The 17,316-nt window shown below is 37.0% G+C and overlaps 1 protein-coding gene across 5 annotated transcripts in view; it reads right to left on the bottom strand.

The window, feature by feature from the left end:
- Positions 1-17,316, bottom strand: part of TRAPPC9 (trafficking protein particle complex subunit 9) — a 522,423-nt gene that overhangs the window by 489,653 nt on the left and 15,454 nt on the right. For 4 of the 5 annotated variants that reach the window (XM_049819680.1, XM_049819672.1, XM_049819663.1 and 1 more), the window contains exons 4-8: positions 16,791-16,919; positions 12,194-12,220; positions 10,711-10,832; positions 8,580-8,705; positions 2,348-2,564 (exon numbers count right to left, since the gene is read on the bottom strand). In XM_049819680.1, coding sequence (XP_049675637.1) covers positions 2,348-2,564; positions 8,580-8,705; positions 10,711-10,832; positions 12,194-12,220; positions 16,791-16,919 — 621 coding nt within the window. The remainder of the gene's footprint in view (positions 1-2,347; positions 2,565-8,579; positions 8,706-10,710; positions 10,833-12,193; positions 12,221-16,790; positions 16,920-17,316) is intronic. The other variant, XM_049819700.1, reaches the window with a different exon arrangement.

A 17,316-nucleotide genomic window follows, 5' to 3' on the forward strand; every position in this document is an offset into this window, starting at 1 on the left:
ACTAATAAATTTATCATCAGAATTCAGAAAAAGAAGTTTACACTTCCCATGAAGTAAAACCAAAATGATACAGAAAACCTTTAAAGTTTTATTTTTTTTTAAATTCTCTGAACAAGAAATGCACATGAGATTTCATACGGAAACTTCATTTTTATCCAAATCAAGTACTTCTTAGCTCTCTTTAAAGATCAAGCAAAAGATATTTTCTCTGAATGCTTTCCTGGCCATTAAAAGTCAGTAAAAAGCAATAAAACTACAGGACATGAAGCACATTTTCAGTCTTTAAAAACTAAGTTTCAGACTGTAAATTATTTTGTATTTGCAACATATCTATGGTAACAATAAATAGATCATCACAATGTAACTTTTCTTTCAAAAGCATAATATGCAGTACGTTTCATGAAACTTAACCTGCTTTTAGTAGTAAGAAAGAGCAATATTTTTTAAATAACAGATATTTCAAACTGTGCAGTACTTCATAAGCTTCTAAACAGTCTTCCTTCTAATACTACCCTTCAGCATTCAGCAAACTTTTCTTGAAATATTTACTGCAACCAAACCTTGAGAGTTTATATTTTGCACACAAGAGTCTCATTATTTTTCATGTGTGAAAGGTCGTTCTTATCAAGTAGCTCTTACAGTTTACAGTGATCTTCCCATATGTCTCTGAAACAGCTATTTTAGGAGCAAAATCTGACAAATCACTTCAGTGCAACATAAAGGTAAGGTAAAAACGAAAGATAAACACCAATCACGTCACTTTTGGGGTTTTTTTAATCATCACTTCTTGCAGAACTTCTGCAACCTCTTCTCCCAACACAGTCCCATCCCAGTCCTCTCCTTTTCCATCATAGGCCACAGCATATTTTTTCCAGCACATTCCCTCTTCCTAGACTCTTTGTACCTTTCTGTCTAGTCCACTTGGCATTTTCTACCTCCTCCCACACACCATTTCTTTCAGTGACTGCTAAAACCACACCAGTTTAAAAAAAAAAACCCAAACAAAAGTAACCATCCACATGTACAGTGGGTCACCTACATGCCTGTTTAGTCAACGGAGCTAAGAGAGGCTGGAAAATATCACCTAGTGGCTAGAAAGATGAGTTTTTCCATATTCTCCCTTGACTGAACTGATGAGATAGCTCCATTATTTCAACGGCTAAGTGACCTAGCATATACGGAAACAACTACACTTACAATTGAACTTACAAGACAACATCAAACTGGAATGCTAACAATAGTCAACGTACTCTCACAAAACAGAGAAGAATATTCCAGCTGCTGTTCATTCATATCTGAACAAGTTCAGATTTTTCATACTGGTGAACTCCACCTCCTTTCCAACAATACATGCTCGGCCCATTGCTTGCTGCTTCTCTCCTGCAGCTACAACATTTAGTGAATGGTCCCCAAAAATGCTAGTATACAAAAGAATGCAAGTTTTTGAGCAACATGGAAAGGTTTAGTCAAAAAGAATATTAGCTGTCTCTTCCTTTAGAGGAAGAATGCAGCATAGTATACTAAAATCAAGACAACTTTTAAAATTATTACTTTATATACAGCTTTAGATAACATTGATAAAATTGTTGAAAAATAGCTTACCTAAAGAAGGGCAGCAAGCAGCACATAACTTGCAGAACGAGAACACAGTATTTAACAGCTACAAGAACTGGCATGTGTTCTTATGGACTATTTTTCCTTTGGTTTTTAATAAATGCAATAAAATAGTAATTCAAACGATATATAGCATCTAAAAACCGTTGAAATGTCTTAACCAAATGCTAGTCTTACAGATAACATCATTCTAATCTAATTTATGAAAAGTGTGACTGACATATTTGACAGTGCAGATACAGATATAATTACATTATATGGATGTATATGTGTCTATATACAAAAACATGTAAAAGAATCTTTCATTCTTTCATTGTAAGATCAAATAGCAACAAATACCAAAATAAATACATTTTCTGATACACAAATTGAAAGCACTTTAATTGAAAAAATACTCGAAATAAAATATGACCTTTTTTGTACTAAGAAGCGTATAATCAAAAACAAAGACATTTTTGAAAAAGAGTAGAAATTAAGCTTTCGTAAATAGAACATAATTATTTGCTGCAGAGGAATACAACACCACAATCAGCAGTGGCTCATAGAAATTTGAAATTATTGAAAGCAACACTAAGAAACAGTGAAGGTACAGTGTTACAGAACTGCTCTATTTGTCACAATTAGTTCCAGATAGGCAAATTATTTTGGTTTCATTTGAAATCTCTCAAGGAAATTATAGAAAGCCAGTTGAGTGACCTACTATGCTAATCCATAATTTCCCAGAGACACTTACCTTTGCTGAAATCTTTAGGATCCAATGATAAGCTATAGCCAGGGAGAGTTTCCAAAAGCAATTTGTAGCAGGCCCTCCACCCAGGTTCTGGGATGCTAGGTGCAGCACACTGCATTGCCGCTATACGCTTGAAAAAAGCAGACTTTCGGTGAAAACCAATACGTTCATACAGCTCAGAAAGAATGCTGTAACGCTGGATTTTTTCTTCTTCTGAAAGCTGAAATTTAAAGGGAAAAGAGAAAAGGATAGTTTTTAATCAAAATTTTAAAGCATACATCCGAGTTTAAAAAAAAAAAAAAAACCAACAAAACCCACACAAGAGGAAAACAAATGTAGTAGACCTATCTCCAACGCTACAGAAGGCCAGTGATTTTGCAAGTAGCCAGTCATGACAGCTTCCACTGCCAAGAAAACTTAAGCTTGCTTCAAGTTCAACAGCTAACAAAAGCAGAAAAGATAGAGTTCTTTAGCAACTTTATTTGTCAGCAGTACTAAGTAGTAAACAGTCAAAACAGTCAACAGCTAAACAGCTCCACATTTTATGCAAATTATTTAACAAGATGTTTTTATGTGCATAATAAGAATGCAAAAACATACTACTTCCAAAAGGTATTGATTTACCAACTTAAGCATTTTCATCCCTTTAAGATTAAATCCAATTATTAGTCTTGAAATCTCAGACTATGAAAGCAAAGAAACTACTGTCTCAACTTTTATATGTCTCTGATCTTGTAAACCACAAAATTTTCATTCTATGATACTATACATATGCAGACTGCCAACTAGTGAGAAAGGATTTAGTGAAAAATTAAGCCGTTAGGCTTAAAGTTGAAACAAACTTGATGAGTGACTACCAACATGTGCTTTAGTTTATCAATATATTGGCACAAGTCTCAAGTAACCATTCTTTCCCCTCTGCTTTGAATGACAATCTTGCTTTGAAATCAGACAGCCAAGAAGAAGCTGCCGCAGAAACTCTGGAAACTACCAACTAGTTCCAAGGCTACATCCCAGTAAACAAGCACTATTGAGTTCTGAAAGTGGACCAATGCTGACACCTAGTGCACAATATCTGGCATGCACAACCAAAAGCAATATATTTTAAATTAAAGCTGTTAACACGTTTTGCAAAGGCGTTCAAAGTGACAAACTTCATACAAAAATAACACTGAAGGACAGAAACAGCATTTCTGCAAATCATTCTTCAAAACTGAAAGTATCAATCAGTGGATTCTCTGCATTTAACTTCAGATACTTAAAGCCTTGGGAAGTCAAAAGATGCTAGCCACACCAGTTAATTTACAAGAGCTAATTATTTCTGTAAAAGTTAAGCTTCAAAACATCTTTTAGTCACTTAAATACTAATATGATAACAAAAAAATAGTCTGTTTTCAATAGTCATTTCTAATTTTGGACGTAGAGATATAAGAGACCTCAAAGAAGCCTAGAGTTTTCAGAAGGCACCATGACTTTATCTGATAGTTCAAATCTTAGTACTTCAGGATATAAAGAGACACAGATAGAGGGACAAAAAGAAAATACAGAACAATTTTAAACCAGTTTATCAGAATCCCCAAAAGCTATCATTCAGCAAGAACATGAGGTGTCAGATTAAGACTACCTACTCTAACAGAAAAGAAGCTGCTCCACCTTTTTTTTTCTTTTTTTCCATTTATGTCATTTTTAAAATGTTACCAAAATAAAAACATATGGCAGCAGAGTTGAAAAGGGCATGACTGCATAATTGCGTACTAAAGTTAGAAAAACTTAAAAAAACACTATCAAAAGCTATTCCTCAAATACATAATACTGTCGATGTTCACACACCTATGGAAACTTAAGTTTTTAAGATGAGAAAAGACAAGGTTATGCTATTTTCGTAGACAGCAATGCTCACTAATAACTGGAACAACTATCAAAGAGGCAACAGATTCTCAGAAAGTTTTATTTTTATCCTATCCAAGTAAGTTTTTAACACTGCTACCTAACTTGTTGCTTAATGATTGTCCACAAAGTTACTCAAATATTTTCTGCAGTTGCAGGAAACTGTTTTTTCATCTCCACAAAGACAGCAAAATTGCATTTTCCCTCAGCACAAATAGTTACGTGCTACCACCCAGGGATTTAAAAAAAAGGGGGGGGGAGAGAGAGGAGAAGAAGAAAAAACAAACCACAGATAGTCCAAGTAATTAATGCTGGGAAGACTGCAGCAGGCATTCTGCAGGCTGTTACTGTAGCATTCACAAACATCTTTCCTGACTTTACAAATTTATAAAAGCTTAAAGCGGCTGCAAAAGAGCCAGCCCCTGAAGCACAGCATCTTTTCCATTTGGTTAATTTTCATCTAACTGTTATAACAAACCAAGTTAGCAATTGCACCTGTAAAGGCTATAGTTCACTATCCAAGCAACTGAGCCAGTTTTTTCACAGGCTTGTTTCAAGAGGGTAGCTTTTTATTTGTTTTTTAATTATTCCTTACTATATTAAGATTTGATAATCTCACTTTCTTTATAATTAGATGTTACAATTTATCCCTTATAACTGGATGCAAAGATAAGTCTTATTACCCTGCAGCTCTCCTATAATCAGAAAACACCAATTACGTAACATTACTACCCTGGGTAGGAGACCAAATATATGGAAAGAAACTAGTTTTCCTGTTTATCAGAGGCATACACTTTATCCTGTTAGGTGTTTTTTCTGCTGTCAAATATTGGTTGTGCTGATGTTCTCTCTACCGGCAAGACAAAAACACTGTCCTAGAGTTTGTTTTCTTAACCCCTCACAGGATGACTCCTCCTTTGATTTAGTCTGAATTATAACTATCATCTGCTTCCATGCTATATACAGTAAATCTTGAAAAGCTATAAATGTAATTCCCAGCCATACCCCTCTTTATGGAAAATACATTCCCCAACACTGGAAAGATTATCTTACTGCTATTTCTCATAATAATGCTTCTAGAAACACTTCCACCCAAGCAAATGACAAAATAGTAGATGTGCAGTTACAAGCTAGATGAATGTCATCCTTGATTGAAATCAATAAAGGTGAAGAATTGTTCACAGCTCAGCAGTGGGCCTCAATGCCCAAATAATCAATATGGTCAAGGTGTTGGTATGTTGTGGTTTTTTTAAAGCAACTACATACTGAACTTCTACAGTGCCATAATGATAATAGCAGATATAGCTGACATCAAGAAATGAACAAGTGATCATTAGGTATACAAGGTACAGCAGAAAATTCAGTGGAAAAGACCCAACCCAAACTATTAATATGATTTTTTTTTATTTTAAAAATCAATTAACACCAATATCACTTGAGAAGAAAAATGATCATGCTCCTTAATATCCCATTTAACATTTCTCTTTTTTCTAGAACACATCTACTGAGTACCATCATCATCTAGTTGGATCTCTCATGTTGTGCAAATGGTAGACTTACACTCAGTGATACAGACTCATCGTAGAACAGCCAAGGCTGGAAGGGACCCTTTTGTGAGAAAGGGAGTCTAGGTGAGATTACGTAGCACCCTGTCCAGTATCATCTTGAAAACCTCCAGCAATGCAGACTCCACCATGTCCCTAGGGAGGTTATTCCAGTGTATGATTGCTCTCATTGTAAAAAATTTTTTTCTTATATTGCGATGAAGCCTCTCCCAGTGCAACTTGTACCCATTGCCCTTTGTCTTCTTCATGTGGCTCCTTGTGTGGAAAGAGCCTCCGTCCTCTTTGTAGCTGCCCTTTAAATACTGGAATACTGTGGCGAGATCCCCCGTGAGCCTTCTCTTCTCCACGGAGAAGAGACCTAACTCCTTCAGCCTTTCCTTCCTCGTCAGGCAGGTTCTCCAGCACTTTGATCATCTTTGCTGAACTCCTTTGGATCCTCTCCAGTCTGTCTGTGTCTTTCTTGAACTGTGGGGACCAGGACTGGACACAATACTCCAGGTGCTGCCTGACAAGGGCTGAGTACAGTGGGATGGTCACATCTCTTATCTCAGCTAGCAATGCCCCTGCAGATGCAGCCCAGGATCCAATTTGCTTCACTGCTGCAGCAGTGCATTGCTGACTCCTGTTCAGCTGGTTGTCTACCAGGACGCCCAGGTCCCTTTCAACAAAGTTGCTCCCCAGCCATGTAAAGATCCTAGCTTGTACTGGGCTCTTTGGTTATGTTGTCCCAGGTGCAGGCCTTTGCACTCGTCCTTGTTAAACCTCATACAGTTCTTGCTAGCCCACTCTTCCAGCCTGTCCAGGTCTTTCTGTAAAATGGTTCTTCCCTTCTGATATGTCCACCTCACCACCCAGTTTGGCATCATCATCAATCCCATCATTCAGATCGTTTTTGAAGATGTTGAACAGTGTGAGGCCCAGTATCAATCCCTGAGGAACCCCACTTGCGACAGGCTGCCAGCCAGAGTAAAAACCTTGGATCACCACCCTCTGAGTGCGGCCTGTTAGCCAATTTCCTACCCATCTTGCCAGCCACCCTTCCAGTCTGTTTCTTGCCAGTTCGTTCAGCAGAAGGCTGTGGGAAACAGTGTCAAACACTTTGCTGAGGGTTGCTAGATGAAATCTGCATTAACTCCCTAAATTCTGACTGAGCTACAACAAAAATATGTAATATATCTGATTTTTATCTCAGGGTTTTCCAGACAGTGGGAGATCTGGCTTTATATTTTATATAGCATGACAATGCATACTGAGGCATGCTTTACGTACACAAAGATTTATTTGTGGGGTCAATAGCTGATGGCATACATCAAGTTCAAAGGTTCTTTAGGGGAAAAACAAAGCAGAGAGAAAGAGACCAGAAGAAAAGCAGTGGGGCCTCCAGAACACCCTTCTCTCGTTCTCTCCAACGCAGCAGGCGACAAAAATGATGATGCCTTCTCACCATGCTTTTTCACTAGATGCATTTCATCAGGACCCACTCAAACCCTTAGTTGTTTCTATTTGGGACATTATTAGAGCTGGCTGGGGGATGCTTTGATCAGGGCACGTGCTGCATGCTGACTAGCTGCCAAGCTTTGTACTTGGGTATTATTCGGTAATACTTATCAACTATTTAAATGACTTCATACTTTGCCATTCACTAAGTCTTATTTTTTCCTCTAATGTAAAGTGAAAGTTTCAACATTGGTGGTGTCAGGGAGGAGAACAGGTGATTCTCACAATGACAGTAATTGCTTCCATTAGAAAAAACAACATAACAACACTATTGGAGTTTGCAGGCCACAAGAATAACAGTGCAAGAACAACAAGGGAAAAATACTGCCACAGCAGCTTACATGAGAGACTACAGAGCTGCCAGCATAAGACAGACTACAAAATTAAAGACAAGGACCTTAGCATTGCAAGGATTATGGCAGTTAAGGTACTCTGCAACAAAATTTATGATTGTTAGGATAGCTTATCAATTAATTAATTTCTCATTTATGTTGGGTTAGAAAATTTACTCCACAAAAAGGATTCTCTGCAAATGAAAGTATTCTACCTCCCTCATAAATTTGCTGTCCCCATCTGGGCTTAATAAACTCAATGGTGTGGACTTAAACTGCTAATCTTACCAAGATGTAACGAGCAAAAAGGAAAAATGGTAAGAAACCTAACAGCTTTTTGTGAATTCTTTCAACCACAGCAGTCTCTCTGTAACCAGTGACACCAAGCCTGAGACACTTTTAAAGTGTTAGTCTTGTTCTGTGCTGGTACTGAGCATTTTTCTCACAGTTCCAAATACTGATTTTCTCCTCTGAATTCCTTTCTGATTTGGCCTAACCAAAACTTTTCACTACAAAACAAAAATTCAATTGATTAACAACACTAGTCAGACTCTTAAGATCACTTTGCAACAGGTCATTCCTGATTTGCTCACAGTTTCACTGAACAAGACACAATCAAGGGGGGGGGGGGGGGGGGAATCCATTGCAGATCTGTCCCAAGCAGCTATTTTTCCCTTGTACATCGTCATAACAGAACAACAATGGGATTTTTTTCCTTCACAAGGGAGAATAACCAATGTAGTCTTAAATCTCAGACTAAGCCCTCGTGTTTTTAGATGAGCCCTAAATACCTTTTAAACGAGACTCATGGATGTGAAAATCCTCAGAAGTCCTAGTGAGAAAGAAAGTAATGATACAGAAAATAAACTGGAGTCTCCTGAATCTAAGTCCTTTCACACTTCAGTATAATCTCTCAAATGAGAAGAGAGAAATAACTGGACTTTCCGCACTGACCTGGCGAAGGTTGATGTAAACTGCATTCTGAAGAAACTCAGAGGCTTCCATGCTCCTTTTCTGTATTGCCAGGACTCTCACTGCCTTCACACAGGCTTCCAGTTCAATCACACCAGCATTCTTGTACTTGAAGAGGGAGAAAATTAAAGTAATATTGAAGTATTGCACCTGTTAGATTTTATAAGTATTTTTGCTCAACACATAAATCAGCTGTCACATCTTCCAAACCCAGCAATTCCTTAATGCTAGTGACTATACTGAAATTATCAACATAAGCCCAAGTGAAAATTAAGGTGTTATCTAAAATGTTATTATGCAAAACAATGGTTTTCAGCCTCTTCACTCAGTTTTCTCATTTTGAGACACAGCACAGCTTCAGTCTGAGAGTTCAGACGAGGAGAAAAGGTGGGAATATTAGTATAATTTTGGATAACCTTATATATATGATGGGTGTGGGTAGTGTGTCTGCAGCAAAGAAATAAATTCTATCTTCACAGTGTAACAGGTACGTAAGCAAGAAGGTCTGTTTTACAGTAATTCATCAACACTTAAACTGTTCTATCATGATAAATGAAGAATTAATTTTGCCTTTTCTACTTATTACAAAATATGCTATATAGCACAGGAAGCTGTAGCAACAGAACTTTAGTTTTACTACATCGATTTTCTCTTTAGTTAGAACTATCACTGATGACGAATTACAAACCATTCTGAGTTTTCTAGTATCCATTTACAAAACATTTTCTGTAAATGACTGTTTCAGTTATTTAGCTTGCTTAAGAAAGGCAGGAGACAATGTAGATGTGTATTGATCTGTTTGAGCTCAGACAACAAACACAGGCAATTTTCTAAACAAACAATCTGATGTAGTTATTTCCTCAAACACTGTTATTGGATATTTGAGTTGGCCTATCTCCTGCTGAAGTTAAACTCTGTTCAGGTATTTATCATGTTTGAGATCTAATGGGAGAAATAAAGCTCAGAACGAAACGCAAGTTACTCCAGCAAACCAGTTACATATTCCTCTCTTGGGCATTTATATCAACAAAAACAAATCATTGGAGATTAAATGCATTTTTGAAGATGCTACAAAAGTTTCCTAAGCACAGTGATAACATAAAAAATATGCAGGAAGTGCTGCTTCCTCAGCATTAGAGCTATGAGTTACTCTATCTGTAGGTACAGACAAAAGCTAACTATGCTTATCTTGAACAGTTATAGATCAGTCCTAAGACAAAGCTTTTTGTTATTTGCAAGTGAAGCTGCACTGAAGCATAGTTATTACTTCCTGACAACATAATGTATATTATTATCAAAATATAAATATCCTGCCCCTAAGTCCAACAAAGTCCAGTAATCTTATACTTCTAAAGAAATCATACTCTTTCTAGATGAGCAACGTACCCTTACAGAACATAAAAAGCTGAATGCATACTTGAGATTTATTGTTATATTGATGGATTCAACTTTATCCGAAACTATCCCCAAAACTCCCACCTTTCATTGTTCCTGATCATAAATTAGCTCATGCACTCAATTTATCTTGTTTCATTTAGAGAGTCTCCCTTCAACACAGACATGGAAATCCCACATCATATTTACATAGCTTAGTCTAAAGATACTTTCAATAGCAAACAAGAGAGATATCTGAAATTAAAAAGTGATTAAAGCATAAATAACTACACTGCAATACAATTACACTTACCTTTAATTTTGATGTGGATACTGAGCCACTAATGCCACAATATGAAATAATTTTTTTTCTCTTCATATTATGAATACAAACATCAAGCTACCTTATTATCTTATGCTCTGAGCTTTTGCACAAAAAAAAAAAAAAAGCTCCAGTAGAGCTGAAAACTGTTTGATTTTTCTAAACCCTCTCTTAAGAATGTTTGTCCTTCACATTTCCTCCAGGATCCTGTACCCCTCCACATGCTCTAAATACTAAATTTCCAGACTCTAAACTGAGCACTTAGTTCAGTAGTATAAATTATTCCTATTTCTTCCATTATCGTACGTTTTACAAATTTTATTGCACATGCTTTAGAAGATCCTCTGAAACCAAAACCACAGTAGTTCATTATTCACAAGAATTTCAGTGAAGTTTCTTAAAAATAAGTAGGATTACCTTGCCATAGTAAGAAATGGCTTCTTTATATTTATCTATGATGTCTTCAGGGCTAAGACAGTTCTTGGCACGTCCTATCTCAGCACTGGTATCTGCATTTATACCATTTGAAGTCAGCGCACCTATGACAGAACAGGGTAAGAAATGAGCAGAAGGACTTTTAGCAAATGCTAAATATCTAAGAAGAAAACTAGGATATACTGTAGGTTTGACCAAAGCATCCACAAAGAATACTTGCCCTACCTAGAAGCAAATCATGCCCTACCTAACAAACAATAGCTCTGTTTTACTACGCTATTTTAAAGAGTACAAGTGATAAATTGATTCCATCATAAACCAGCAAACAGGAAATAATCTGGCATTTACTGAAAAACAAATATATTCATAATCTTTTACACTTATCTGAATATTTAGACTATGAATAAAATATTAGGTTGCCAAAATTAGATTATGGCCACGTCTGAATATGCAATTTTAATCTTTGAATTATTCTACTTAAAAATTGTACTTGTGAAGCACACCTAAGGAAAAAAAATGCATTTTTTTATAAACTAATTATTGGAACAGTTACCTTCTCCAATTATTTAAAATAAATACTTCTCTTCCCTATGTCTAATCACAGAAAACCACGTGTTACATTGTAACAAAGGCCACCAAATCTGAGCCTTCTGCATTAAAAAAAAAATTACCTGAGGCTCAGACTAAACAGTAAGAAATTGCTTTTCTTAGATAAGAAAGAAGGCAAGAGACAGAAAGAGTCTTTACATAATAAGGGATAAGAATCTGAAACAGAAGCCAAGGAAATCTGGGGTATTACAAAGAACATGAAAATTTCAAAGGTTTGGCAAGGCTCTATACCTTTTTCCTTGTTAGTTAATCTGTAGGGTTATACTGTAATTTATTTCTCCAACAGGTTTCTCTACTAAGATGGCAAAGAAATCTTCATGTTTCAGAGCTGGACCTAACTCAATAGACAGTTAGAAACTACTGTGAAAGATACTTTCTACTCTACATACTCAGAAATATGTTATTTTACATGCTCAAATCCTAAAAGAGCTTTTTTATATGTTTATCAACCTTAAAGAATCATACCAAGCACATCTGTAGATTAACACCTTAGGGATTTTATGGAAGTTAAGTGCAAAATCTTTTTAAGTGATGACTGAAAGAGTCACTTAACACTACAAGACTACATGTGACCACTCAGGTTTGTCAGTTTAAAACAAAAAAATAAAAATCTTCACTACTCATTAGAAGAAACAATCTTGATTAGAATTTACAGGGAAACAATCATAGAACTAAATCATTTATTTTGTGCCAGTTACCCTTCAGTCTCTTTGCTTCCTGAAGATTTATAGCCAAAACCTGAAGCATCAGGAATCAGTACTAGTTTTGGCAAGTGGCAGTAACTATCTGTACAAATGCAGAACATATGCAAGTAATAAAAGAAAAGACTTTGGAAACATGCATGAAAATAGTGTACCTGGATCAATGAGAACTTCTTGTGCCCCTAAAAGGAGGAACAAAAATGATTTTTTTTTCAGCCTTAAATATAGCCAACAAAATAAGCTCTTATAATGTTTTATAACTAACATCAGGCTTGAACAAAATTATAAGATTTATTAGGATCATCATTGCTATTTTGAAGGACTACCAATTATAATTCAAGTAGTCACCATATGTTAGATTTCATTTTGTTAAAAAAATAAATGTAAAAATCCCGTAAACTTGCAATGAATTCCAAGACACATTGAGAAGAATTGAAGAATTTTCAGTGTATAATTTAAAGCCATATCCTTTTTCTCCTTTTTCTTTATTCTTGTTTTAGTTGGCAAGTTTCTGTCACAATCCACTTACTATATTTTAAGATCAGGTCCTACAATACTTAAATCTCCTTGTGGGACCTCATTTAGTCTACACAATACTCTAGGATAACCTTTTCAAGTAATTTTATCCCTTTCAATTGTCATTAATTTCACTCCATCAAATTTTCTGAATAATTGAGTCACGACAACCCAACAAACCAGACTACTCACATAAAATAGTTGCCAAAAGTATTGCAAAGTTGGATTATCAGATATATAACACCTTGTTGCCCTAAATTTTGATTAAACGTGGCAATAAAATTTTTAAGATCAAGGGTTAAGCAGTCAAAAACAATTGCTTTATGAGCGAGACAGGACCTCCCTTCAGTTGATTTGCTCAGACTCCAGACTAGTAAAGTAGAGATTTAGAGCTAGGATCAAAAAGATACTCCAACACTTCATTCAGGTGTCCTAATTCTTCTTGGGGAAGAAGGTCAGGTGACAAAATTAAAAGCTTCGCACTTCAAACAAATAAAACACAATAGAGAAACCCAAAACAACTACTAAGCTAACCATAAAGCAATATAAACTCAGCTTATTCAACGTACAAATCACATAGCCAGCAGATCATGGCCAGGTTCCTGGCCAACAGGCACTAAGCAACTCAAAATCTTCCTTTACGCTGAAGGCTGCAGAGACGAATCCAGCTGTTCGAGGGGATACAGCCTAAAGCTCTCCCCCTACAAACAAAAGGTTTTAGGAATGCAAGTCAGACTTTTTTTAACACATCAAAGTTCCCTTTTCATAATTGGCAAGATTCTGCAGTCCAAGGGCTCATGGCAATGACCAAGGAAGAAACTCGGCTTTAGAGCGGGCAAGATTCCATGTCTCCTTCCATCAGACAAGTACTTTAAACACTATGTTATCGACTAATTCTCTTCTGAATGAACTAGTCCTGTCAAAAGGGTTTCAAAAGAAGCTGAAGGGTACACCGACAAAAAAACCCAGACAATATTCTGGTGGATACAGATAGGTATGAAATATATTGCAATGCTGCTTAGTAGGGAAAAAAAAACCACACCAAAAAAACCCCCCTTGAACACTGCCCTCTTAAGCTTGTGCTCTGTATTATACAAAGAGTGACGATATTAATACTTTACTTTCCAAAGATGTTTCTATATAAAGCAGACACCACAACATTTTTTGAGCAGCCAGGTCCTGTGCTATAGCCTGAAAATGCCAAATGGTGGAAGTCACAGGAGAGTCAAGAGAAAGACATTTCTCTTGACCACGTCTGGGCACAAAGGCAGTACCAAGAAACCTTGTCATGTTAAGGCTGAAGTACAGGCACAAGAAGAGGTGCAATTCCAGGCACATCAGGAAGCAATAAAGGTAACTCACATCTATATGTCTCGAAAGTAGGCACGAATTGAATGTCAGTTCCAAGTATGGCATTTCTTGATTTGCGCAGAATTTGGAAACCCCTTTTGTTTCTGGCCTTATCCTACAGAAAGATATGCTGGAATTTGTTCCCCAGATTAAATACTGTCCTCACAAAATTAATTATAACAAAGTAGATTAAAGACAAACGTGCAGTTTGAAAAGATTTATATGAAAGGCACTGCAGAGTCAAAAAAAGGTACTGAAAAGAAACTTTCAGAAAACCTTGTAGGAAAAAGACATCACAATAATAGCTGTTTGGCTAGACAGAGTTCAGCAGTTCAGATCTCAAAACATTAAGAGATCATAACTGGAGTTAGGGAACGGTATCTAATGGACCATGAAGTAACTTTTTCATCTGCAAGGGATGACAAAAAAACCTGTAATCAGTTTTTCTTCACACAAAAGTCCTTTGAAAAATCCTGTCACATGAAACTAAAACATTTTTAAAATACAACCACACTAACAAGTTTGCAAACAGGACTTTGAATGACAACAAACACAGAGAAGCAGCAATAATATACCCAAAATCTATATTCAATTATTCTGATAGCTGTGATTTATTTGTCACCTTCTTTAGTAACAAGGAGTACTCATTACAAACAAAAAGATTGCAACATCTACTGTTAAATATTCATTGAAAAGTAGACAAAGGTCAATAACTGTGTGAAATTATACTGTAACAGCCAACATAAAACTTACTTATAGGTCATGGGACCAAATGCACAGATTTTAATGGCTAGATATTATATGAAAAATCAGTATTCTCTCCTGAAATAAGGTAATTTTACTATCACAATTATCTGGTGTCAACATACACGGTTTGTAATAAAGATAATACAAAGCAAGTGCTTACTAGATTGTGACTTATAGATGAATAAAGATGGGTGGTTGGAGTTTTTAGATGAAGGAATTCATTTTGATCACATTGCACACAAGAGCACTTACCACCACCACTTAAACCCAGCTCCTGTTTGCTTCAGTTCTGCATAAGAACCTGAGTATATACATAGAAACAGCTGTACTGGGTTAGACGAAAGGCCCATCTAGCTTATAATAATCAACACATTTTTCTTTCACCACCCTAGCCAGCCTCTCTTGCAAGCCATAGAAACTTTTAGGAGCCTTAACACTGTGTGGCAAGTATTAGGTTATGCGATTAAAGGCTCATCTCCACAAACACAAAGGAGCACAGAGGAACAGTGACAATCAGCTGAAGCCCAATAACCTAATCAGAGCCAACAGAGCTGTGCAGGGGTGAAACCCATAAAGATCAGTTAACATGAGCAGCTCTCTGGATCACCTTACAGACTGTGGGGTTACCGCTTACAGGGATATGGGGCTGCTTATAGGATACAGGAAAAGAACATCTTGGGATTGCACAAGATTTCTCATGGGATGTGTAGGGGACAAACCAAAGACACGGAAAACGAAGGATCAAGGCAGTTTACTGAACAAGCATGATAAAACAGAGGGATAAGAGGAGTGCATGTGTGTGTGTGTAGGTCTAAGTACCAACAACTGGAATGGGGCTATGGGTCTCGGAGGCTTCTAGGTCCAGATGCCAGTAACTGGTGCAATCCAATGGCCAGCTACTGGATGGATCCACACTACTAACAGGCTTTCATCCTGATCAGACAGAGAGGGGAGCAGGATCAGGCTGCTAGTGCTGTCTGTGTTTATACGAGTGCTGTGTTTTCTGTCTGTGTTGGTCTGCGTGGCTGTGTATACACTCAGTGTGTGTGCATGGGCATCTACATCTATTGGAAATGCACACTCAGCCTCATGGCTGGCTGGACCTGGGGGCATGGAGTTGCAGCAGCCTTGCCTCTATCACTCTACCAGATCTGGTAACTACTAATGACAAGGAGTTCCAGGCCATACCTATACATTGGATAAAGAATAATTCCTTTAATTTGCTTTTCCATCTGCTAGTTCTATTTGATATCTTCCAGTTCTTCTATCAGAAGAAACAGTGAACCTCTGATCCCTATCCATCCTCTTCCACAATGTCCACCATATTAGAGCGCTCTCTCATATTCCTCCTCAGCCATCTCTTTTGCAAAACTCATGAGTCCTAGGCTATTCAGTTATTCTTTGTAAAGAGACCATACCAAGGTCATCTTTGTTGCCAATCTGCAACCTCCTTCCAGTAGAAAAATGGGACATAAGGAACTTGAACACCCTTTTGAGAGGGAAAACTGAAATGTCATACAATATTCCAGATGCAGGTGAACTGCAGACTTAATAATATTTTCTATTTTTTTCTCTCTGTTACTCTCCTAATAGTTTCTAAAATATTTTAAGCAGACCATTTGTCAAAGAATGTCTATCATATCACTGTCAATACAATCCTTATATTAGTTACACAATCTGAGAGTTCAGAAAAAGTATACTAAATCTTAAAAATTATGTTGGTTTATTGGTATTTAGTTAAGCAAATTTACTTATTATATGTTGACTTTTAATAGCAAAACACCTCTGAATAAAAGTACCTAACTTATTCTTAATATGTGCACCTCTGCCACATCATATGTACTTCATGAGATACATCTGTATCTCCTCCAGCAAAATTCAAACTAACACAGACACTATTAACAATCAGATGAAGAGACCAAAAGCTTTGCAACTCTATGCAAAGCAGGCACATTGCCATTAACACCAAAACAGCAGAAGAGTTATTAATGTAAAAATCTTAAAGAAATACAGGTCTCCCCTCCCACCCCCTCCTCCAGTTTATCCTGTCATCGGTGTAACTTTACACAGGAAGTAGGGAGGAAATTTTCAGATGTTCAGTGGTGGCAAACAGAGTAAAAAATGAAACTGCATCCTTACCTGGTCTGTGCCTGTTGCCTGCCTCAGCAGAAAGAGAACCTCCTTGTGCCCTGCGAGATCCAACTTTACCTCCAGTACCACCTGGATAATGATAGATGACTGATGCTGAGCATAACCCCTCAAGAGCAGCTGTAAAGAAAAAAGCCAACAAATTAGTAGAGATACTTGCCAGAAATGAAGTATCACGTAGTAAAGTGTATTTAGACAACATTAAGTATGCCTCAGATTGGAGACCTAGTCACAAAGGTCATGGAAAAGCCTGAGATACTCAATGTCCTTTGTATCTCTGTTTTCACTGGTAAGGTTTACCCTCAGACCTCCCAGGTCCCCAAGCCTACTAGCAGTCTGTAGGAGTATGCAGTAGCCACGGTAGAGAAAGACAGACATACAAAGCACTTAATCCAATTGGACCCAAATCCACAAAACCAGGTAAGATGCAACCATGGATGCCAAGAGAGCTGGCCAATGTGAGGCCACTGTCTTACCACCTCCAATGGGTCACGTCAGCTGGGGGAGGTTTCTAATG

The sequence above is a fragment of the Accipiter gentilis genome, chromosome 2, assembly GCF_929443795.1.
Source record: "Accipiter gentilis chromosome 2, bAccGen1.1, whole genome shotgun sequence".
Classification (NCBI taxonomy): domain Eukaryota; kingdom Metazoa; phylum Chordata; class Aves; order Accipitriformes; family Accipitridae; genus Astur; species Astur gentilis.